Source organism: Macaca mulatta, chromosome 17 (assembly GCF_049350105.2).
Source record: "Macaca mulatta isolate MMU2019108-1 chromosome 17, T2T-MMU8v2.0, whole genome shotgun sequence".
In the NCBI taxonomy this organism is placed as follows: domain Eukaryota; kingdom Metazoa; phylum Chordata; class Mammalia; order Primates; family Cercopithecidae; genus Macaca; species Macaca mulatta.
Genome location: NC_133422.1, coordinates 15,301,596 through 15,328,162, shown reverse-complemented (window position 1 = coordinate 15,328,162; position 26,567 = coordinate 15,301,596). Strand labels below are relative to the sequence as shown.

Sequence of the window (26,567 nt, the reverse complement as noted above, 5' to 3'; positions counted from 1 at the left end):
AAGGACTAAATGGTCCAATTAAAACACACAGACTGGCAAACTGGATAAAGAGTCAAGACCCATCAGTCTGCTGTATTCAGGAGACCCATCTCACATGCAGAGACATACATAGACTCAAAATAAAGGGATGGAGGAAGATCTACCAAGCAAATGGAGAACAGAAAAAAGCAGAGGTTGCAATACTAGTCTCTGATAAAACAGACTTTAAACCATCAAAGATCAAAAGAGACAAAGAAGGCCATTACATAATGGTAAAGGGATCAATTCAACAGGAAGAGCTAACTATCCTAAATATATATGCACCCAATACAGGAGCACCCAGATTCATAAAGCAAGTCCTCAGAGACTTACAAAGACACTTAAGACTCCCATACAATAATAATGGGAGACTTCAACATCCCACTGTCAACATTAGACAGATCAACAAGACAGAAATTAACAAGGATATCCAGGAATTGAACTCATCTCTGCAGCAAGCAGACCTAATAGACATCTACAGAACTCTCCACCCCAAATCAACAGAATATACATTCTTCTCAGCACCACATCACACTTATTCCAAAACTGACCACATAATTGGAAGTAAAGCACTCCTCCGCAAATGTACAAGAACAGAAATTATAACAAACTGTCTCTCAGACCACAGTGCAATCAAACTAGAACTCAGGACTAAGAAACTCAATCAAAACCGCTCAACTACATGGAAACTGAATAACCTGATCCTGAATGACTACTGGGTACACAACAAAATGAAGGCAGAAATAAAGATGTTCTTTGAAACCAATGAGAACAAAGATACAACATACCAGAATCTCTGGGACACATTTAAAGCAGTGTGTAGAGGGAAATTTATAGCACTAAATGCACACAAGAGAAAGCAGGAAAGATCTAAAATTGACACTCTAACATCACAATTGAAAGAACTAGAGAAGCAAGAGCAAACACATTCAAAAGCCAGCAGAAGGCAAGAAATAACTAAGATCAGAGCAGAACTGAAGGAGACAGAGACACAAAAAACCCTCCAAAAAAATCAATGAATCCAGGAGTTGGTTTTTTGAAAAGATCAACAAAATTGATAGACTGCTAGCAAGACTAATAAAGAAAAAAAGAGAGAAGAATCAAATAGATGCAATAAAAAATGAGAAAGGGGATATCACCACCGACCCCACAGAAATACAAACTACCATCAGAGAATACTATAAACACCTCTACGCAAATAAACTAGAAAATCTAGAAGAAATGGATAATTTCCTGGACACTTACACTCTCCCAAGACTAAACCAGGAAGAAGCTGAATTCCTGAATAGACCAATAACAGGCTCTGAAATTGAGGCAATAATTAATAGCCTACCAACCAAAAAAAGTCCAGGACCAGATGGATTCACAGCTGAATTCTACCAGAGGTACAAGGAGAAGCTGGTACCATTCCTTCTGAAAGTATTCCAATCAATAGAAAAAGAGGAAATCCTCCCTAACTCATTTTATGAGGCCAACATCATCCTGATACCAAAGCCTGGCAGAGACACAACAAAAAAAGAGAATTTTAGACCAATATCCCTGATGAACATTGATACAAAACTCCTCAATAAAATACTGGCAAACCGGATCCAGCAGCACATCAAAAAGCTTATCCACCATGATCAAGTGGGCTTCATCCCTGGGATGCAAGGCTGGTTCAACATACGCAAATCAATAAAGGTATTCCAGCATATAAACAGAACCAAAGACAAAAACCACATGATTATCTCAATAGATGCAGAAAAGGCCTCTGACAAAATTCAACAGCCCTTCATGCTAAAAACTCTCAATAAATTCGGTAATGATGGAACGTATCTCAAAATAATAAGAGCTATTTATGACAAACCCACCGCCAATATCATACTGAATGGGCAAAAACTGGAAAAATTCCCTTTCAAAACTGGCACAAGACAGGGATGCCCTCTCTCACCACACCTGTTCAACATAGTGTTGGAAGTTCTGGCTAGGGCAATCAGGCAAGAGAAAGAAATCAAGGGTATTCAGTTAGGAAAAAAAGAAGTCAAATTGTCCCTGTTTGCAGATGACATGATTGTATATTTAGAAAACCCCATTGTCTCAGCCCAAAATCTCCTTAAGCTGATAAGCAACTTCAGCAAAGTCTCAGGATACAAAATTAATGTGCAAAAATCACAAGCATTCTTATACACCAGTAACAGACAAACAGAGAGCCAAATCATGAATGAACTTCCATTCACAATTGCTTCAAAGAGAATGAAATACCTAGGAATCCAACTTACTAGGGATATAAAGGACCTCTTCAAGGAGAACTACAAACCACTGCTCAGTGAAATAAAAGAGGACACAAACAAATGGAAGAACATACCATGCTCATGGATAGGAAGAATCAATATCGTGAAAATGGCCATACTGCCCAAGGTAATTTATAGATTCAATGCCATCCCCATCAAGCTACCAATGAGTTTCTTCACAGAATTGGAAAAAACTGCTTTAAAGTTCATATGGAACCAAAAAAGAGCCCGCATCTCCAAGACAATCCTAAGTCAAAAGAACAAAGCTGGAGGCATCATGCTACCTGACTTCAAACTATACTACAAGTCTACAGTAACCAAAACAGCTTAGTACTGGTACCAAAACAGAGATATAGACCAATGGAACAGAACAGAGTCCTCAGAAGTAATACCACACATCTACAGCCATCTGATCTTTGATAAACCTGAGAAAAACAAGAAATGGGAAAAGGATTCCCTATTTAATAAATGGTGCTGGGAAAACTGGCTAACCATAAGTAGAAAGCTGAAACTGGATCCTTTCCTTACTCCTTACACGAAAATTAATTCAAGATGGATTAGAGACTTAAATGTTAGACCTAATATCGTAAAAACCCTAGAAGAAAACCTAGGTAATACCATTCAGGACATAGGCATGGGCAAGGACTTCATGTCTAAAACACCAAAAGCAACAGCAACAAAAGCCAACATAGACAAATGGGATCTAATTAAACTAAAGAGCTTCTGCACAGCAAAAGAAACTATCATCAGAGTGAACAGGCAACCTACAGAATGGGAGAAAATTTTTGCAATCTACTCATCAGACAAACGCTAATATCCAGAACCTACAAAGAACTCAAACAAATTTACAAGAAAAAAACAAACAACCCCATCAAAAAGTGGGCAAAGGATATGAACAGACACTTCTCAAAAGAAGACATTTATGCAGCCAACAGACACATGAAAAAATGCTCATCATCACTGGCCATCAGAGAAATGCAAATCAAAACCACAATGAGATACCATCTCACACCAGTTAGAATGGCAATCATTAAAAAGTCAGGAAACAACAGGTGCAGGAGAGGATGTGGAGAAATAGGAACACTTTTACACTGTTGGTGGGATTGTAAACTAGTTCAACCATTATGGAAAACAGTATGGCGATTCCTCAAGTATCTAGAACTAGAAGTACCATATGACCCAGCCATCCCATTACTGGGTATATACCCAAAGGATTATAAATCATGCTGCTATAAAGACACATGCACACGTATGTTTATTGTGGCACTATTCACAATAGCAAAGACTTGGAATCAACCCAAATGTCCATCAGTGACAGACTGGATTAAGAAAATGTGGCACATATACACCATGGAATACTATGCAGCATAAAAAAGGATGAGTTTGTGTCCTTTGTAGGGACATGGATGCAGCTGGAAACCATCAATCTCAGCAAACTATCACAAGAACAGAAAACCAAACACCGCATGTTCTCACTCAGGTGGGAACTGAACAATGAGATCACTTGGACTCAGGAAGGGGAACATCACACACCGGGGCCTATCTCGGGGAGGGGGTACGGGGGAGGGATTGCATTGGGAGTTATACCTGATGTAAATGACGAGTTGATGGGTGCTGACGAGTTGATGGGTGCAGCACACCAACATGGCACAAGTATACATATGTAACAAACCTGCACGTTATGCACATGTACCCTAGAACTTAAAGTATTAAAAAAAAAAAAAAGAATTAACTTGTCAGCAGCATGAAAACGTTTTCTGCCATATAGAAATTTTCCCTTAAAAATTTCCAAATATATGAAGCTAAAAACAACAACAGCAACAACAAAAAAACCGAAAAAAACCTACTGGAACTATGAGATGAATTCCTTCTGTATTATCCAGAAATGTCATTTTAAAAAATTCTACACGTATCTATTTCTCTATACATTGGTCTGCGAGGGTCAGAGAGATTTAATGTTAACTTTGTTCACAAAACATGTATTTGTTGAGTACCTACTACATACTAGATTCCGTTCTAGGTATTAATGATACTGGTCAAATGAAACAGATAAAGATTTCTGCCCTCAAAGAGCTTACATTCCGCCCAAAGTCACACACTGGCATCCCATGGGCTAGATGCAGCTCCCAGACGTGGTTTTTATTTGAGCCCAAATTTACAGGTCAGTAAATGGTACACAAGAAATTGGATTTTTTGGCTTCTCTTGAAAAATTAGCAGATCAGGCAGTACCACATCAGCATTCCTGCACAACTGCCCTTTTGTAATGCCCACCACTCACGTGACCTGGGCACTGCCAAGGCTTGTGTCACTCATCTATTCCCTGTCTGATTCTTATATGCTTTGGGGTTTGTGAGTCCTTTTAAAATATAATAATTAAAACTTTAATTTGTATTACAAGATATCAATTGCTTTGTATTATCTGTTGTACTTTCCAGTAAACACATAATGAGTTAACATCGAACACATGAGCTCATGAGCATGTATAATGCATATGGAAAAAGACTAAAACTTTGGAAATGTCTGTCAGTCTAACTTCATTAAACCTATGTTATCCATTAGTAGAAGCTCCATTATTTTATGTACTATTAATAAGTAAAATATGCTATGCTCTATGATTGATTGTAAGACACATTATGATTTGGGAGTGTTGTGATATGAAAATGGTGTGCATCTTAGAATCAATACATCATAGTAACTTTTTACTTAAATAAACAGTGGTATCATGAGTCTTACATATTTCATACAAAGCTAGCATAGGTAATAGGCTTAAACCACTAGATTTTTTAAAACAAATGTGGCTAACAAAACCTTTGATGTTTTACAAATACGAAAGACCATGCATCCATTGGAAGACAACACTTTGGTAGAATAACATGAAAATATAGAGTTGCTTGTATTTAAATAATATTCTTTCTTAATGTTATTAAGAAATCACTGATTTTAGTATCTTGCAGTTAAGATTATTATGTGCATTCACTTTATTCAAATTTCTCGTTTTTTAAGGTTTAAGATAAAAGTGTATAAGGTACACTAATCTTAAGTGTATAGCTTGATGAATGTATATATGTATGTTTATACACTTTTTCAGTTCTTCTAACCACCACCTAGATTAAGACAGAGGACTTTGGAATGCAACTGGAAGGTTCCATATCTTGGTCTGGGTGGTGGTTACATGAGAGAATACATAGACAGTGGTAACCTTGTGTACCTCCCCAGCCAATTATTCCCCCTACCTAGCCCCATCACCCTGTCAAGTTAATAATTATTTTGATGTTTATCATCGATTACTTTTTATTCTTGAATTTTTGATAAATTGAGTAATATACTACATAGTTTCTGTTTTTGCTTTTCTTGATCAACATAATGTCTGCAAGATTCAACCTTGTATGTATCAGTAGTTTGTTCTTTTTTTTCTTTTCTTTTTTTTTTTTTTTTTTGCTGAATAGTATTCCCCTGTATTAACCTACCACAATTTATCAGTTCTCCTGTTGATGGATATTTGGGTTGTTAACAGTTTCAGGTTATTATGAATCAAGTTGCTTAGAAGATTCTTGCACATGTCTTTTGATGGAGGTTAGCAGCCAGTTTTTGGAGGGTCTATAGCTAGATATAGGATTGCTGAGTAATGGGGTAGGAGTAAGTTTAGTTTTACTGTCAAACTGTTTCTCCAAAATGGTTTTGTGTATTTATTTTCTGTATTTGTGAACCCAAAATGTAACGGTTGAAGCTGTAAATAAAGTAATGATTTACATTGTGTGGTCTTTTAGGGTACTGATAAATTATTAATAAAACTTGTATATATCAAAAGTCAATTGTCTCATAAAATAATTATAATTAGTATTTCTTTACCTGGAATTGTTAAAGTAGAAATGAAAATTAAGTTAAAGAGTGTTAAATTTTAATTGTTATATGGATTCTTACTTATTGTAAAAATTGTTTTGCTATTTATTGAACTAACATCATACGCTTAGCATTTATTTTTCTTTCCAGCTAAGACCCACCGAGAAACAGGTAGGTTGAACGCCTTGAGGAAGTCCTAAAACATGGAATTTTGTAGGTATAGGCAGAGAAGTAAAGATAAATGTGAACTGAGTTATACACAAACAAAATAAGTAAATCTGAACAGTATGCATAATTTTCAGATTGCAAACACATATATGACACATAATTCAGTTTTACCTGCTTATCTGTAAATAAAACTCTCATTAAGGAAAAGTTTCTATTAGGAACACTTTCCCTTTTGTCCTCTTCCTACTTCCTGATTCTTCCTGATTATCCCATTCCTTAGTCTGGTGAGGCTCTCCTTTCATACAGTTCTGCGGGACCCACCTACTAAATTACTAAATTACAAAATTACGACATCTTCATCGGAGTCCCCTTTTTTCTTACTTAACAAGTTCTCTTGAGTTTTTCTTCTTCCTCATAGGTCAGGGCCACTATGCATGGGTATGGCACAAAGGGGCATGTGTGTTAGCTATGATGTGACATATGCCTTATTCCTTTGACCTCTGTATCTCTTGCTTAATTGTTTTCTTTCCTTTTTGGCTTTCCTTCCAAGAAAGTTCTACCTCCTCTATGAATAAAGATACATACCTGGAATTAAATCATCAGCAGAGGAAATCGATAAATATACTGTGTGCTCACGTGTTGTACATTTGCTTATTAATATAAAAGACTTCCTACTAAGGAAAAATTAAAAGTGGCAAACAAGTAAGCCAGAATTCAGAAGCCATACCTTCTCTGGTGTGTGGTAGGTAAAAACTTTGGTTAATCTTGTCTTTTCCACATTGCAGGTAGATTTAACCCATTTACATTTTTCTCCATAGAACGATTACAACTGTTTTGTTGTTGTTGTTGTTGTTTTGGGAAATGTAGTTCAGTATTATCGTTCAGATGAAATGCCATCAGGTCTACATAGTCATGACAAACAGCACGAGGGAGCTAATAACATAGGCTCTCAAATGAGCTATTCATCCATCTCCCTGGTCTGTATAAACTTTTAAATTGTTTTCCAGAAAAATCAGCATTTTATAAAGTACTATAGGTTAGCTACCCACAATGCAAAATATCAAACTACATCCAAATAGCAGTAAATTCACTAACAATTTTCAGAAAATTCAAGAAAAAAGTAGTAAAAGTGGTTGCTTGAGAAAACAGAAAAAGATTTTCAAAGTTTCCTTAGCATTTTGTTTATCTCACTGTATAGCTCTTACTTACAAGGCTTTTATTTTAATACATAAAAGTACTCTTTTTTAAACAAAAAAACACAAGTTTGATACAAAATAAAAAAATACACGTGATTGATATCATCTTTCTGTTCCACCTGCAATTCTACCAATGCCAGATAGGAAAAAAATAAACAAAAACAATGGAATTTTAAGTCTGAAATGATAAAAGGAAAGGTTACTTAATGGTAGACTATATTTTAACTGATAAGCTTTTGCTCCTGGTTTATTGTTGTAATAAAACAAGATCATATAAAGCATTACTTTTTAATGCTGGAAAAACAGGAGCAAAATAAATCAAGCAAATAATATCTGCACTTTGTTATTTCTTGCTTTATAAATATTAAACTATATAAAAAATTAAAATGCTATTTTCAACTGCTTCTAGTTTTTCATAGAAACCACAAAATAGAAGAATAAATATTTTTCCTTTTGTTTTAACCATCAACTGCATTAAGGCTAAACCTATTCTGGCAAAATTACTAGAATATTTTAAGCAAACATTTGGTAATCTGAGTAAAAAGGGACCACATTTGCCTTAATTAGTAGATGCTATTGGACAATATTTGAGGGAGGGATTCTGATTTATCCAGTTACCTGCCTGAATTCTTTTTCTTTCTTTTAGCACAAATCTAAGCAGAATGATGTGACTTACCTTCTTGCTGATCCCTGCTTCCTCCCTGGCATGTTGAATTATAATAGTGATACTACAAAATTGACTTAACAAATGAATGTGAAAAAGTAAGCACCATTTCCTCCAGACAGAAAATGCTCCATCCAGAATATTTTCTGTCCAAATCAGCTCAATGCCATCAATGACAAGCTCACTCAATTTTTCCACTTAAAATAAGTATAAGTCAACTCAGGTGGGAAGAGTGAGTGCATGTTAATGTAGCTGATTGTGGCTGACCAAGCCTGGAAGCCTTAAATAAGTCTTCTTAGCTTAGAGAAAGGAACAACCCAGGGGGAACAGACGAGTGAGCTGGACACCTTCCTTGGCTCTGGAAGATGCGCCTCCATAGACCTGTGCTCCCTTGCTCTCTACCTTCCCGGTGGGTTCAGCCAATGACACAGCTCAGGAGTGGAGACAGGATTATATGGGTCCTCTCTGCCAAGTCCCATTTTGGCAGTGCCTGGCCGGTACTCCTCTACCTAAGGCCACAGCTCTTGTTGGATAAGCACTTTTCTTGCCAGATTCTGGGAATGGCTCTCTTTCCTTGTCACTTTCCCTTGTTCATCCACTTTACCATGTCTATACCTTTGTAAACAGAACCATTATTAAACTCTCTTCATTATCCTTTAAAAAAACAGTTAATTGTGGTAGAATATATGTAACACAGAATTTACCATCTTAACCATTTTTAAGAGTACAGTTCAGTAGTGTTAAGTACATTCACACAATTGTGTAACTGATCTCCAGAACTCTTCTCATCTTCTAAAACTAAAACGCTCTATTTATTAAACAAAAACTCGCCACTCCCTCTAGTCCCCGGGAGTCACTATTCCACTTTCTTTCTCTATGATTTTGACTAGTTAAGATACCTCATAGAAGTGGAATCATACAGGATTTGTCTTTTTGTGACTGGCTTTTTTCACTTAGTATTAATGTCCTCAAGGTTCATCCATGTTGTAGCATGTGTCAGAATTTCCTTCCTTTTTAAGGTTGACTAGTAATGCATTACACACACATACACCACCCCACATTTTGTTTATCCATTCATCCATCCATGGACACTTGGGTTGCTTTCAACTTTTTTTTTTTTTCTTTTTTGAGACAGAGTCTCACTCTGTCACCCAGGCTGGAGTGCAGTGGTGCAATCTCAGCTCACTGCAACCTCCGCCTCCCGGGTTCAAGTGATTCTCCTGCCTCATTCTCCCTAGTAGCTGGGACTACAGGTGCCTGCCACTATGCCCAGCTAATTTTTGTATTTTTAGTAGAGACCCAGTTTCAACATATTGGCCAAGCTGGTCTCGAACCCCTGACCTTGTGATTTGCCTGCCTCAGCCTCCCAAAGTGCTGGGATTACAGATGTGAGCCACTGTGCCTGGCCTCAACTTTTGACTAACGTGAAAAATGCTCCTATGGACATAGGTATACAAATGTCTCTTTGAAACCCTTCTCTCAATTCTTTTGGATATATACCCAGAAGTAGAATCTGCTGGGTCATAGGGAATTCTATTTTTAATTATTGAAGGATTGCCATATTGCTTTTCCTAGCAGCTATACCAGTGGTAGCATTTTCTATTCCTACCAATGGTGCACAAAGTTTCCAGTTTCTCTACATCCTCACTAACACTTGTTATTTTCTATTTTGATAGTAGCTAACCTAATGGGTGTGAGGTGGTATCTCACTGTAGCTTTGATTTGCACTTCCCTAATGATGAATGATCCTGGCATATACTTGTTGGTCATGTGTATGTCTTCTTTGGAGTCTTCATTATCGCTTTGAAAGGTAATGTGCTGAGATCCTGACTGATACAAATAGGACTGTTATTCAGGCACAACAAATGGGAGCAATGCTGGTTACGTTTTGCTACATATTGGGGTAGGAATGACCAAAAAAATGGTTCTATCCAAGCAAGGGGCATTTTCATTGAGGATTTTAAATATTTCAGAGATAGATATTGTAAGCATATAGGAAAGGCTGTAGAGTCTCACTGAAATAAATATTTGTTGATACTCAGGAAGAGAACTGAAATACTCTTTTCTAGATGACTTAGGGATTGGCCTACCTGGAAGCAAACATTTTAGCAGATGATCGCTTAAGGATTCTTCCAGGCTTCTGGTTCTTTGCCCACTTTGGGGTTAATCATTAAATGGTACCTAAGCAGAGGACTCAACCCACAAATCCTTTACGGTAGGTGAGAAGAATCAGTATGACATCCCTGCCAAATTTTCCCTGGTTGAGTAAGTTTATGTAAGCTAAACTCCTGGCTGATTCAGGAGGTGAAGGAGGAGGAAAACAAGTTGAGTGGGAGGTGGTGGTGTAGGAGCAGGAAGGAGAGACAAGTGGGGGCCTTTATAAGTTCACTGGAAATGTCTAATCATGGGAAAATATTTTTTTAAAAAGCTGAGATAGATTTGTTTGGTATGTCGAATGACATTGTGACACAGGTTTACCAGGTGCTGGTATAAATATTCCAAATTGAAATCATATACTTTTAGTATACTAAAGTGAGAATAAAGTATTATTGGATGTATTCAGCAGAACAAAATATTCTTCTTGATTTTGACATAAATGGGCAACAGTAATTTAGATATACTATATTGAGACTACAAATGGCTTTAAATAGGCTCATTATCAATATGTTTAAAATGTTTAAAAATGAGTTCTAAACATCTAACTGAAATGCCTAGGTACTTAGATTGAGTAATAGCTATTTCAACAAATTGAAGCATGCAATATGTTTTGAATAATTGTTAATTTATGCTGAGGTAACAACTGTGTAATAGAAGTGAAATCTATGTTAATAGAAGATGAGGAAATCCCTTCCAGCTATTTCTATTATAAACAGCAGGCTGCAATTTTCACCTTTCTTCCCTTGAGTAAAATATGGCTTTAGATGCTTGTGAAAGTACTTGCTGTTAATTTCTGAAAATCAATAATTAGCACTTCCCAACACCACACAATAAAAATAATACAAAGCGGAGAAAGAAGCACAAGTCACATAAATGACATACATCCAACTTTGACTAGCTGTATTATTTATACTTTTCTAGTGGACGATTGATGACCATAGCCTAGTGAAGGACTGCAGTAATTATGAGGAGGTAAGATAGACCTAAATTAAAGATTTTTTCACTAATCAAAATTAAATGTGTATCATTAATTTCCTTGATACCAATTTCTATATTAAAACCTTATTCATCAAACCTTTGCAATGCAAGCCTTATGGCTCTCAATGCAAATCTTTGCAGTGAGAAACATATAACAAATATATTTGAAAATATATCCTTATTAGTTTTAGGAATCATGGTATTTTTCATGTTCCCAAAATGATCCTTTAGCTTTAAAGAACACCAACTATGTATTTTCACTCCAATAATTAAAATGTAGGGGTTTTCTTTCTATTTGAATTTGGCTTTTGAATCTGTGAAAATTTTCATCCCAGTAAAACATCCAGTAATTACAGGGGGAAATTAAGATGGTTTTAAGAAATCTTTATCAACCACTCTGTGATCATTTGTTGCAATCACTTCTCAGAATAACTACCCAGGAAAAGAACCCTGGACATCCCCCACAGGAAGACAATTAGGCATCACGGCGTTTGTAAATGGATGACCTCGTGCTACAACTCACTCGCGCAGATCAGGCAAGCGGCGTTGATACTCCTTGTCATATCAAAGGGAGTCAGAAATGGGGGACGAAAGGCTGAGCGATAAAGGATTCAATGAAAGAATAAAGAATAATAGAAAGAATTCAAGGAAGGCAATGATTGTACAGGCCCTCAATGTTGTCATTATGGGCCTTTAAATTATCCTTCATTTACATCGTCAGGATGAAAAAGTGTGTCAATTTCTTTTCTTATACATTTTATGAATTCATCTTCTCAGAAAAGCCAGCATTGCAGCTGTTTTGGTTAAAGACACATCTGTCTTCTGGTTCTTGACAGCCCTATCATGTCAATTCTCTGTAGTAGTAAGGAATATTTCAGCAAGAAAATAAAAACTGAAGTAATCTAGCCTACTTCCTACGGGCATACTTTCACCATAGCATATCCAAAGGGAGGTGGTGTTATTCCTGTCAGATTGAGAAAAAGATAGAAAAAGAAACTATAAGCTAAGAAAACCAAGAAATATTAACAGAAAATTAGACTAAAAATGCCACATTTTTACGACTGCTGGCAATATTAAAAACTACTTAATATTTATATATTTCCAGCAAAAATAAATGTGTATATCTATAAATAAATATTGCAGTGGCTCGTCTGTTCTGATAGCTGCCAGCAAAACAGCCCTTTATGATAGGCTTATGTGCATACCTCTCACTGTTAAAAAGAAGCCATTTAAATAATTTTCAGTTTGGCAATGTCAGCTATAGAATGATGACAAGTATTATGACAAGCTCAGAACTTAGTATCTTGTTAATAACTTGCCTGGTATATGCTTACAGCTTCTGTTGAAATATTGACTCCATTTTTTTCCCTTGCTGAACCAGTACAACTTTAATGCCAGTAACAGTGATGCTAATTCATGTGACAATATGAACAGAAAACTAATGACACTAAAGTAAAACTTTTCTTTTTAGATGGAGTCTCACACTATTGTCCAGACTGGAGTGCAGTGGCTCACTACAAGCTGCACCTCCCACGTTCCCACCATTCTCCTGCCTCAGCCTCCCCAGTAGCTGGGACTACAGGTGCCAGCCACCACGCCCAGCTAATATTTTGTATTTTTAGTAGAGTTGGGGTTTCACCATGTTAGCCAGGATGGTCTTGATCTCCTGACCTCATGATCTGCCCACCTCGACCTCCCCAAGTACTGGGATTACAGGCATGAGCCACAGTGCCTGGCCTAATGTAAAACTTTTAAAAATATAAAGGATAATAAAGGATATAAATGCTAATACTAATTTAGATCAAGAAAGAATGTTACAGGCAGTAAGTGGGCTCCAATTAGGCCATCTTTATAAAATTTTGGAGACGGTATGGAAAATAAATTTTAAAACCACAATTGCTTCTTTTTACTAAATAATATTAAAAACAAATTAACTTATTTTCTCTGTTGCTAACATCTTTTTTTTTGTTAAATTGATAGTTTTGGTGTCATATATAAAGAAATTATTAAAACAAAAGTTCTTCTAAGATACTTCATTTAATTATGCCTTTAGGTAATAATGCCTGTGTAGTGCTTTACAGTTTAAAGTATTTTTTTCTCTTATGAATTAGGTATCATCTCTGTCATCACTTTTTTTTAGGTGAGAAAATACAGGTGCATAAAATTTAAGTGACTGACTTTAATGTCACTCAAATACTAATGGTTGAGCTGTGATACAACTTATAACCTCATTCCCATCTTTCTATCCATTTTTGTTGCCTATGGCATACAATATAATCATACTCTGAGGCAGACATGTTTGAATAATTTTGTCTATAATCATAATAATTTATTACAGCAATTTTAGAATAAAGTATTTTTCACTTATTTTATAAAAGTACAGTAAAAAATTTTGTGGTCTTCACTTAATTAATAGTAACTACTAATCAATTACTAACTACAACATGACCCCATAGTACCTTTGGAAGCCTCAAAGACTAATAAAATTATATTTTTCTGAGAAGTGATGAGATCAAATGATCAACAAAAGGGAAAAGTTTTCTTAAAATCATTTTAATTTTCCTCATATGATTACTGAAAGTTTTACTGAGTTGAAAGTTGTAACAAATTCAAAAGCATAAATCAAATATAGAAAAACCTTTATGGTCTGAAAAAGCGAAATAACCTTAACTTACAATTTTAAGAATCACTTTGAAGCAAGAAGAATATTATCCTAAAATGAATAAAATTAAGTGTATGTTTTGTTATTTTTCAATTGCTAGAAAATAATGCGGTTAAAGAAGCCTTGACTCAAGAACCAGGATACCTGACCTAGGTCCTGACTCTGATGTCACATAGCTAGGTGTCTTGAAAAATATCATTTTATTTATTTATTTATTTATTGAGACGGAGACTCGCTCTGTCACCCAGGCTACAATGCAGGGCAGTGGCGTGATCTCAGCTCACTGCAACCTCTGCCTCGCAGTTTCAAGTGATTCTCCTGCCTCAGCCTCCTGCATATCTGGGATTACAGGCGCAGGCCACCACACCCAGCTAATTTTTGTATTTTTAGTAGAGATGGGTTTCACCATATTGGTCAGGCTGGTCTTGAACTCCTGACCTTGTGATCCACCCACCTTGGCCTCCCAAAGTGTGGGGATTACAGGTGTGCGCCATCGCACCCCGCTGAAAACATTATTTAATAAGACTGTTAGGCTAGATTAATGGTTTTTAACTGGGAATGTGTGTGAAATTCCCAGATAATTTTTTTTTTTTAAATAAGACTTGCTTGAAGCCTTTCCCTGGATATTCTGAGATGCCCATGGGATAAGGAGGATAGAGTGGATGGGGAGTTAGATGGGTATGGCATGTGTATTTAAAAGTAGTACAGGGGGTTGTGCACAGTGGCTCATGCTTGTAATCCCAGCACTCTGGTAGGCTGAGGCGGGTGGATTACCTGAGGTCAGGAGTTCAAGACCATCCTGGCCAACATGGTGAAACGCTGTCTCCACTAAAAATACAAAAATTAACCAGGTGTAGTTGTGGGTGCCTGTAATCTCAGCTACTTGGGAGGCTGAGGTGGGAGAACTGCTTGAACCTGGGAGGTGGAGGTTGCAGTAAGCCGAGATTGCGCCGGTATACTTCAGCCTGGGTGACAGAGCGAGGCTCCGTCTCTGAAAAAAAAAAAAAATAGTACAGGGGGAGTGGTGAGGTTTTGATGAAATAGTTTTAAATTTTTGAAATTGGGTGAGAGGTTCATGGAGGTTCATTGTACCATTCTCTGTACTTTTGTAGAAAAAGGAAAAAAAAAAAAGCTTTCCAAATGATTCTAATACACCTTTAGTAGAGCAGTGCTTCCTGTTTTCTTTTCTGAGACAGAGTCTTGCTCTGTCGCCCAGGCTGAAGTGCAGTGGCGCGATCTCAGCTCACTAGCAGTGCTGCTTAAAAGTTAATGTCTCAAATAAGTTGCCTGGGGATCTCATTAACCGTATTTAGTAGGCTGGGTAAGCCTGAGAGGCTGAAGTTCTAGCAAGTTCCCAGGTGATGCTGATTCTGCTGGGTTATGGGCTACATTTGAGCATCAAGGTGTTAAAAAACCATGGGACTAAATGATTACCAACCAGAATATCCTCTTTCCTAAGCAGGTCATAGGATGAAGTTTCTTGGTCATCATTTAGTAAGTAAAAATATAAATCAAATCCTACAGTTTTTATTAATATATAAAAATGGATAAGAAAAAATATTCTTTATAATGCTTGGAAAACACTGCTCCAATAGTACAGCTCATATATGAAAAAAGTGCATAGAAGATTATGATGTAAGCCAAGACTTCAGACAATTTAAATAATATCTACTATCCAACAGATCTAGTGTTTACATATTAAGAAGAGCTTTGTACCAGAACTGTTCTGTCATGTTTCTGCCCAGAGGCTGTCATGATAAAGTTTATTATCAATTACTGCTTTACAAGTATAAAATAAGTTAAGCTGTCATAATTTTCTCAGCCAGAGTTCCTAAACTGTCAAAGAATGTCAATTTTCAATCTGACATAGAGAAGAAAATTATCTGTTATTCTGACCTCTAATTTCTTGACATTTTAATGCCATAATTGCTGTGGTTAGTGCTGCTTCGTGATTTCACCTGTCAAGGAAGAATGAATCCATAACCTTAAGCCATTTCTCAAACTTTACCACTAACTTCAAAACTCAAAACTTATAGGCAGGTAGTAGAATTTTTTTTTTTTAAACAAAGAAGACATATATAGATATTCATATATTAAATATTTTTCTTTTTAAATTAGTGTTTAAGCATGAAAAAATCCATCTTAGGCTAGTTGGGGTTTAGTGTAACTATAATTAGCCTTCCTTTGGTTTTATCTATATGAAATGTATAATCTTTGTATTTTAAAAATACTAAGCTAAACATTATCAAGTAAAATAAATGTATTGAACTCAATAAAAGGGTTAATATCCTTAAACTTTGCTTTTTCCAAGAGTCTGTGTCCAACCACTTAGGTGAGAATCAACTCTCTCAAGTCACAACACAGTAATACAAGACCTCCAGGAATTCAACAAGAACGTTTTAAAAAAAGGTATTGTGCCTCCCACACGGTCCATTCACAGGGGTTGCATATAGGTAAGGGTGCATAATGACCACTAAATAATGAATATGCTGTACTTCACTCCATTTTCTCTGGGTTCTTTCTTACAACAATAGACGTATTTACAGAGACAGCAACTGAGGTAAAGTGAAATTGAATGACTTGGCCTCATTTACCCAGCTCACAGGATTCAGGTGGGCTCTTGTCCTTTGGAGGACACTATTCCTCACATTCTTAAATGTTACTGCAGAACTGTCTTTGTGGGAATCTGTTAGCTTCTACTTGGCTAACTGGCATTAACAGCAACGGGAATATATTAGAGGGGTGAATGGTGGGAAGTGGGAGAGGGGAAATTAACTAGCATTCCTTGAACTCCTTTAATCTGTTATGTCTACACTGTACTAAATGGCCCCCTAGTGGTCACAAGGAGACAGAGGCTCTTCCTAAGCAACCTTGAGTCCACACAGGTCCATGGTAAACCTCTCTGCTGATGTTTGCTCAGGCCTCTGGGGGGTGGGGGAAGGGAGGTAAGAGTATTCCAGGTATGCGCTCCTTCACATGTAGTGTTCTAAGAACTGACACAGAATTATAGGGTTGAGGAAGTGGGCAAGGGGTTTGAGGAGAAAGAACATACATTTCACAGTATGACTCTGGGTCTCTAATGAAACCTGAGTGTCTGGCAATTATGTGCTTCGAATGAGCATGCTGAAAGGAGACAGAGTCCTGAGCTGAGGCACCCTAGCAGCAGACAGTCTGCATCACTAGAAGGTCATAAAGCTGTAATACAAGATATTGTTCAGACCATCTATATAATATGCCAACATATGCTTGAACCATTCCCATTCAACAGAAAACAATTTTTAATGTTTACATTTCTATGTAATGTTTCATTAAGAAGTTCTACATTAACAAAGCCTTATATACAATTTTTTCACTGTCCAAAGCAGTGACGTGTTATTTTGTAGAAACAGGTATTTTGATAAGATTCAAATAATGAACACTGTATCCAAGTAAAGAAAGTTTCCGTTTTAATTCCATTTTCAAATTCTTTCAGTTATCTATTTTTAAACCCTCATTTAAATTGGAAAAACCTGCTATTTTGCTGTCAGTTTTAATGCTGCCCTGCACTTTCATCACGTATAAGATGCTTAATGTATTTTATTTTGTATTTAATGTATTAATTTATTTTATTTTGTATTTAATGTATTTAATTTGTTTTGCCCAACAGGATTAACTTTTAACTTTCTTTATAAGAACAGAACTTTATTATAATGGGTAAAAATGTATAACAAAATATCCCAAAGCAGAAATGTCTATGACATTTAGAAGTCAAAAGACAATTTAGAGTTGATCTTGGAATATAAAGATGAACTATTACAATTATTTTTTTCCTGATTCTAAAAGGTATCAGCCTTAGAATAATTTCGTTTATAAAGTATTTAATAAAACAGGCATGTGATAAGCAAGGGTATATAGTTAAGAGAATAATTAAGCTCAGAATTTCTCCTACCAAATAATCTGATTACAATTTATACACAACTGGGGATACTCAGTTGGGTGAGTGTAATGATTTGCAGAGAAAATTCCTTATTTCATAATACCTGCCTTCTCTCTCTCTCATTCATTCATTCATTCATTCATTCATTCATTCATTCTGTCTCTCTGTTTTTCTCTTGGCTTCAGGCAATAATTTTATCTTCTTGTGCACACAATATGGTACAATATTGCCCCTAATAATATGCTTGCAACGTGTTCTCAGAATATTGCCCTAAGGGTCCAAGGATCAATGATTATGAGGCTCTTCCTTTCCTTTTCCTCTTCTCTGTTTGAACCATGCAAATAGAGTCATTTTAATTTTATAGAGGTATATAAGAAATAAACTTATGAATGCAAATTTTTCTGTAGAGCTTCATTGCTCCAATCTACAAGTTTTCCACCTCTACAATAAAATATAAGAAAAGCATTCCACTGGCTGGAGATGCAGAAATGATTACTTGTTTTGCATACGACAGATGGCAGATATCTGGTAGAATGGAAGACTGGGATATCACTTCCTTGAAGCAACACTTACGTAGCAGCTGTTGTATCTTCACTCTTTCCACTTATCTAAAATTTTGTGCAATGTAGAAGTGATTTAAGCAATATTTTATATGAATATTTTCACTAAAAATACTATACACATACTACAGCACATAATTCCCAACTGTTAGCCATAAACATTTCAGATTGAGAACACATAGGAATAAAATGGCATAACCGCATCTATTTCATTCATGTATTTTTTGAGTATTCTGTCTAAAAGGTAGAAATATTGCTTTTATTTATTTATTACGTTTTTGAGACAGGGTCTCACTGTCACCCAGGCTGGAGTGCAGTGGTGCAATCTTGGCTCATGGCAAGCTCTGCCTCCTGTGTTCAAGTGATCCTCCCACCTCAGGCCCCGGAGTAGCTGGGACCACAGGCCTGCACCACCACACCCTGCTAATTTTTGTATTTTTGGTAGAGATGGGGTTTCAGCATATTGGCCAGCCTGGTCTCGAACTCCTGGGCTCAAGTCATCTGCCCACCTTGGCCTCCCAAAGTGCTGGGATTACAGGCAAGAGCCACTGAAATCCCAGCACTTGTGCTTTTAAGAATAGCCACAGTGGCAGATTATTGTAATGTGAAATATTCCTATTTAAATATTCAGCTAGGTTTCATTTATTACTAACACACATAAAGCATTACATATTTTAATGTAAATTTTGAAGAAAAATAAAATATAGATATAGAAGTACATTAAAAGTGTCTGCAAGTTAAAAAGGAACCACATACTGGTCTCATTACTTGTTTTGGGCCTTTTTTCAATTTTTCCACATACATCAAGAACCTGAAATCTATGTTTTGTAAAAAGTTACGTTGAAAAAAAAAATTATACAGAAGGAGATGGAATGTCAAATTTGTGTTTGAGAGATGACAGAAATTTTTGGAATAATATAGGACTTAACACCTACCTCCCTGAGCACAGGATCAGTGATACTATCCAGGTTCACAGAGCCTTCATAAGTCAAGTAGTGAAAAACATTCAGAGCACGAACTGCTTCTGGTCCTCGCTGCTTATAGCCAAATATAAGGTCGATCCACTGATGAAGTTGGCAAGAAACAAATTCACTTTCTAGGGCCTGAAATGAGTCAAGGAAGAAATGAGAGACCATCAAAACTTAGTAGACCTTCATATCCTTTCTTTTTTTTACTTTGAAATATTATATATAAAAAGGAGAATATGCTCTTTACATTTCTATACTTGATTTATATGTATCAGATCTTCAGTTCCTAGAAATGGAAAAACACTACCTCAGCAGTATTTTACACAGACCTAAATGAAAATTCTCTCTTTCTAAAATGCTAAACTTTCTCTTGGCTCCATTAGGTACACAGTATGATTTAATATAAATAAATTTCTTATAAAAATACACTCATGTTTAGCAGAAAAATAATTTAAAATACCTTTTTTAATACCATGTTACAACAATTTCATTTCTCATTTTTAAATATTAGTTTGAAATAAAGCAATTTTATGAGACACTCTGATATACATTTATTTTCCTGCCTGAAGTCCTCCAGCTTACCTCTGAGATGACTAGCAGGGAATGTCTTTCTTCTGCTATGAATTAACTCAGCTATTATACAGTTTAGGAATTAGTGGGCAATTCTGGATGTTTGCTAACTAATGGGAAAGAAATATAAATTACTGAGAATCAAGGGCCATACTAACTTTCCATAAACAGAAAAAAAAAAAAAAAAAAAAAAAAGGCCTTTTTATTTCCTAAGAAGCCATCAGAAGCCTCCTAGAGGTCTCTTGACAGTAGGTAGGGAGTCTTGCTCAGGTCTGTGAAACAAGCAGTGATGGTGCATGGCTCACTACGCCTCTCACTTACTGCAGTCATTTATCATCAACTTCCTGTTGATTTAAACAGGACACTGATTTCAACATGAAAAAGAGCTGGACATCTAGCTTTGTAAATTTCAGCTATGCATAGCCATATAAGACAATTTCTAAATTATGGCTGTCACTAAATATGTGAACAAAGTCATTCTCTGTGATTTCCATGGTGTTGAAACCAATTTGGAATTCACTTAATGAATAAATGATTTCTTAAATTAGATTGCCAAAAACTGCTTTTCATTTTTTAAGTATATAAAATATAAATAATACTTTTCAACTTTTCCTGTGATTGCATTTAACTAGTAATTTATTCCCTTCAATCCCTTTCCTGATTTACTCCTTTCAACATTTTTTTGTATTTCATCTACACCAATTAGTGTGGATGTTTCTCATTCAGCAATGTAAACAATGACATTTTGTGAAAGAGCAGTTTCCGTACTAAAGCTAAACAGAATTTCTATACTGTCTATCTCATCCATCTTGAAATAACAGTTCAGAGTAGAACATAGGAAATGAGACAAAGTCCAAAAGAAGAGATGGTTAAAATTCTGTATTATGTCTATATTAGTGTGGTCAATTTGTATAAATGATTTTGTTGATTCTCTATAACTATTCAATTAAGAAAAAGGTCAGTCTAAGTATTTAGTAACATTTTCAGTGTCTGATGCAATAAATGAATGGATTTAAAAATGAGTAAATAGAGGTTCATTATTGAGTAACTATTGCTTAAACCTATTCACAGGAATTCAAATTAGTTATGGAATCAGATATACAGATATAAATCAGATATAATTTAAAAGAGATTTTACCAACATGATCAGCTAAGCAGCATTCATTACAAATATATCTTATAGATACCACTAAAGAAAGGTTCGATGAAATTTACTATTATCTCTATTAGAGTAAAACCATTATTGAATAAAATACCCAATGGAATCATGAGTGGTAGTGGGAAATGATGACTTTTCAATAATTTGAGCTTTTAAAATATATTTTTTCTCTTTTATCTCCATCTCCTATTTTCATTTCCTTCCACTATCTTAGGCAATCACTGTAATGTATTTAATGTTTCTCCTTTTGTTTGCATGTGCCCTTATAAAATATTACTCATTCTTTTGTGGATATACTTTTGAACTATAAAAATATATAGGGTTAAAATTTTCATTTTGTTCCTTACTTTTCTCACTTAGTATTATTTTAAAAATCTACCTGTGTCACTGTGTGACTAGCCCATTGCTTCCCATGGCTGCACAAAACTCTCCTGGTAACAAACACCAGGCTGCCTCTAATCCCCATGACACAAGCCTGTGATAAATGCCCCTTTTGGATCTTTGTGAGAATTTCTTTGGGATTTATAATCTGGAGTAGAACTGGGAGTGCATACTTAATGTGAGTCATCAATGCCCACTCTCTAGCAGTGCATGACAGTTTCTATACACCTTATCTCCACCAACTCTTAGTATTATCCAGGTTTCTAATTTTGGCCAGCATAAGAGATACAAAATAATATCTCATTGTTTTAATTTGTATTCCTCAAATTACTAACAGATTTGATATCTTTTTAATATGCTTGTTGGTCTTTTGGGTTTCCTCTTCTGTAAATTTCCTGTTCATATCCTTTACTCATTTAAAAAATGGAGGTTCTTGTCTTTATATTGTTGATTTATATATTTAATTTTATTATTATTAATTTTTAGACAGGATCTCACTCTATGGCCCAGGGTGGAGTGCAGTGGTGCGATCTCAGCTCACTGCAACCTCCACCTCCTGGGCTCAAGTGATCCTTCCACCTCAGCCTCCCGAGTAGCTGGGACTACAGGCATTCGCCACCATGCCTGGCTAATTTTCGTATTTTAGTATTTTGTACTTTTGTATTGCAGGGACAGGGTTTTGCCATGTTGCCCAGGCTGGTCTCAAACTCCTGAGCTCATGTGATCTGCCTGCCTCGGCCTCCCAAAGTGCTGGCATTACAGATGTGAGCAACTGCACCTAGCCTGATTTACATATTTTAGGTAAGAGTTCCTTGTGGTTTGAAACACTGCAAATGCATTCTCCCAAATGTCATATATCTATTAACTTTATCCATGTTATTTGTTACATATATTTTCTTAATTTTGAGATCATCAAATCATGTTTTAAAAATGTTTATGCTTTGGGGTTTTGTCTTGAATTACAGAGATAACTATATTTTTATCAATTAGCTTTATATTTATGGTTTTACTTTTTATATTTTGATCTTTAATTAATCTAGATCTACTTTCATTCATATGTGATATTAGATATGGATCCAGTATTATTTTTGTTTATACAGTGAGTCAGTTTTTCCAATACCATCTATTAAACAAAAATTCCTTTTCTCAGAGATGTATGGTGTTATCTTTACTGTGTGAATATATATTTGAAATGAAGATATAAAACATTCATTATTTACAGATAATATCATAATCTACATAGAAGAAGTCCAGCCTCCTTCCTCCTTTTTCTTTTGCTCTCTCTCCTATGTATCTATCATGTCTAGATATGTGTGTCCCCAGCTTTCTATATTTTTCATTTCTATTATTATCTTAATTTATCTTTATATTCTTTTGCTCTCTCTTCTATGTATTTATCATGTCAACATATGTGTGTGTCCAGCTTTCTATATTTTTAATTTCTATTATTACCTCAATTTATCTTAACTATCTTATTTCTTACATATCTCAACATGTGGTAGAATTTATTCTTTTTTTCAGGATTAACTAGGCTATTCAGGAACATTTATTCTTCTTCGTAACTTTTACATTATGTGCATAGATATATCAAAAGAATTTGATTGGAATGCCAGTAAATTTATAAATTAATTTGTGAACACTGATATTAGGTTTTACTATCCAAGCTCCCCAAATATCTTGATTTATACAGATCATTTTCTATGTCCTTTTTTAGAGTTAAAAATTAAAATTTTGTCCATAAAAGTTTTATCTTAGTGTTCTTGGTTAAGTTTATTCCCAGATACTTCATAAATTTCGATGCAACTGTAACACTTTAAAACTATATTTTGTACTTGGTTATTAATGATGTAGAACAATGATACTGATTTCTAGAAGTTGATTGTGTTTGTAGCAACTCTTAGTAGTTACACCTATAACTTTTTTTTCTTATAGAATTGTTCTTAGCCTTAAGAACTACGTAAAACAGCAGTGGTGATGTGGAAAATCCCTGTCTTTTTCCTGATCTTAAGGGTTAAACTCTACTTAGTTCTGATGCAACACACATACACACACACACACACACACACACACACACACACACACACACACACAGAGACATATACACATACACAGGCATATACACACACATTTAATAACATTGATAATAGTTCATTTAGAATTTTTATATTTAGAGCTGTATATGAAATGAGCATGCTTTCTTTTTCCTCCCTTTCACTATTTTTGGAATTGAGATCCCATTAGCCTCATAAAACTAGCTGGATAGCTTTCCATGTTTCCTGAAACAACTGGTATAAGAAAATGAATTCATTATCTGTTGAAAATTTGGTAGAATTTACGTGTAATGTAATTTGGGCCTTGAATTTTGGGGGGGTTGGGATGGGAAGATTTTACCATTTACATTTCCGTAAGTCTTGGAAGTCTCAATTTTGACATTTTAAATATTTTTCTCAGTATTCATCCATTTCATCTCAGTTTTAAAATTTATTAGCTCATAGATGCTCATAATAGTCTTTTTTTTTGCTTTTCTTTTTTTGTTTTTATTATACTTTAAGTTCTAGGGTACATGTGCACAACAAGCAGGTTTGTTACATGTGTATACACGCACCATGTTGTGTGCTGCACCCATTAACTCGTCATTTATACTCCTCATTTACATTAGGTATATCTCCCAATGCTATCCCTCCCCACTCCCGCAACTCCATGACAGGCCCCGGTGTGTGATGTTCCCTTCCTGTGTCCAAGTGTTCTCATTGTTCAATTCCCACCTATGAGTGAGAACATGTGGTGTTTTTTGGTCCTTGTGACAGTTTGTTGAGAATGATGGTTTCCAGCATCATCCACGTCCCTACAAAGGACATGAACTCATCCTTTTTTATGGCTGCATAGTATTTCATGGTGTATATGTGTCACATTTTCTTAATCTAGTCTATCATTGATGGACACTTGGGTTGGTTCCAAGTCTTTGCTATTGTGAATAGTGCCACAATAAACATACGTGTGCATGTGTCTATATAGCACCATGATTTATAATCCTTTGGATATATACCCAGTAATGGGATGGCTGGGTCAAATGGTATTTCTAGTTCTAGATCCTTGAGGAATTGCCACATTGTCTTCCACAACAGTTGAACTAGTTTACAGTCCCACTGACATTGTAAAAGAGTTTCTATTTCTCTGCATCCTCTCCAGCACATGTTGTTTCCTGACTTTTTAATGATCACCATTCTAACTGGTGTGAGATGGTATGTCACTATGGTTTTGATTTGCATTTCTCTGATGTCCAGTGATGATGAGCATTTTTTTATGTCTGTTGGCTGCATAAATGTCTTCTTTTGAGAAGTGTCAGTTCATATCCTTTGCCACTTTTTGATGGTTTTTTTTCTTGTAAATTTGAGTTCTTTGTAGATTTGTCAGATGAGTAGATTGCAAAAATTTTCTCCCATTCTGTAGGTTGTCTGTTCACTCTGATGGTAGTTTCTTTTGCTGTGCAGAAGCTCTTTAATTTAATTAGATTCCATTTGTCCATTTTGGCTTTTGTTGCCATTGCTTTTGGTGTTTTAGTTATGAAGTCCTTGCCCATGCCCATGGCCTGAATGGTATTGCCTAGGTTTTCTTCTAGTGTTTTTATGGTTTTAGGTCTAACATTTAAGTCTTCAATCCATCTTGAATTAATTTTAGTATAAGATGTAAAGAAGGGATCCAGATTCAGCTTTCTACTTATGGCTAGCCAGTTTTCCCATCATTTATTAAATAGGGAATCCTTTCCCCATTTCTTGTTTTTGTCAGATTTGTCAAAGATCAGATGGTTGTAGATGTGTGGTATTATTTCCGAGGGCTCTATTCTGTTCCATTGGTCTATATCTCTGATTTGGTACCAGTAGCATGCTGTTTTGGTTACTGTAGCCTTGTAGTATAGTTTGAAGTCAGGTAGCGTGATGCCTCCAGTTTTGTTCTTTTGACTTAGGACTGTCTTGACAATGCAGGCTCTTTTTTGGTTCCACATGAACTTTAAAGTAGATTTTTCCAATTCTGTGAAGAAAGTCTTTGGTAGCTTGATGGGGATGGCATTGAATCTATAAATTACCTTGGGCAGTATGGCCATTTTCATGATATTGATTCTTCCTATCAATGAGCACGGAATGTTCTTTCATTTGTTTGTGTCCTCTTTCATTTCACTGAGCAGTGGTTTGTAGTTCTCCTTGAAGAGGTCCTTCACATCCCTTGTAAGTTGGATTCCTAGGTATTTTATTCTCTTTGAAGCAATTGTGAATGGTAGTGATTTGGCTCTCTGTTTGTCTGTTACTGGTGTATAAGAATGCTTGTGATTTTTGCACATTGATTTTGTATGCTGAGACTTTGCTGAAGTTGCTTATCAGCTTAAGGAGATTTTTGGCTGAGATGATGGGGTTTTCTAACTATACAATCATGATATCTGCAAACAGGGACAATTTGACTTCCTCTTTTCCTAATTGAATACCCTTTATTTAATTCTCCTGCCGGATTGCACTGGCCAGAACTTCCAACACTATGTTGAAGAGGAGTGGTGAGAGAGGGCATCTCTGTCTTGTGCCAGTTTTCAAGGGGAATGCTTCCAGTTTTTGCCCATTCAGTATGATATTGGCTGTGGGTCTGTTGTTATTGTTTTGAGATACATCCCATCAATACCTAATTTTTTGAGAGTTTTTAGCATGAAGGGCTGTTGAATTTTGTCAAAGGCCTTTTCTGCATCTATTGTGATAATCGTGGTTTTTGTCTTTGGTTCTGTTTATATGCTGGAATACATTTATTGATTTGTGTATGTTGAACCAGCCTTGCATCCCAGGGATGAAGCCCACTTGATCATGGTAGATAAGCTTTTTGATGTGCTGCTGGATTCGGTTTGCCAGTATTTTATTGAGAATTTTTGCATTGATGTTCATCAGAAATATTGGTCTAAAATTCTCTTTTTTTGTTGTGTCTCTGCCAGGCTTTGGTATCAGGATGATGCTGGCCTCATAAAATGAGTTAGGGAAGATTCCATCTTTTTCTGTTGATTGGAATAGTTTCAGAAGGAATGGTA

At 35.7% G+C, this 26,567-nt stretch overlaps 1 protein-coding gene across 9 annotated transcripts in view; it reads right to left on the bottom strand.

The window, feature by feature from the left end:
- Positions 1–26,567, bottom strand: part of NBEA (neurobeachin) — a 742,365-nt gene that overhangs the window by 36,053 nt on the left and 679,745 nt on the right. For all 9 annotated transcript variants that reach the window (XM_028837519.2, XM_028837523.2, XM_028837524.2 and 6 more), the window contains one exon: positions 19,366–19,533. In XM_028837519.2, the coding sequence (XP_028693352.1) occupies positions 19,366–19,533 (168 nt within the window). The remainder of the gene's footprint in view (positions 1–19,365; positions 19,534–26,567) is intronic.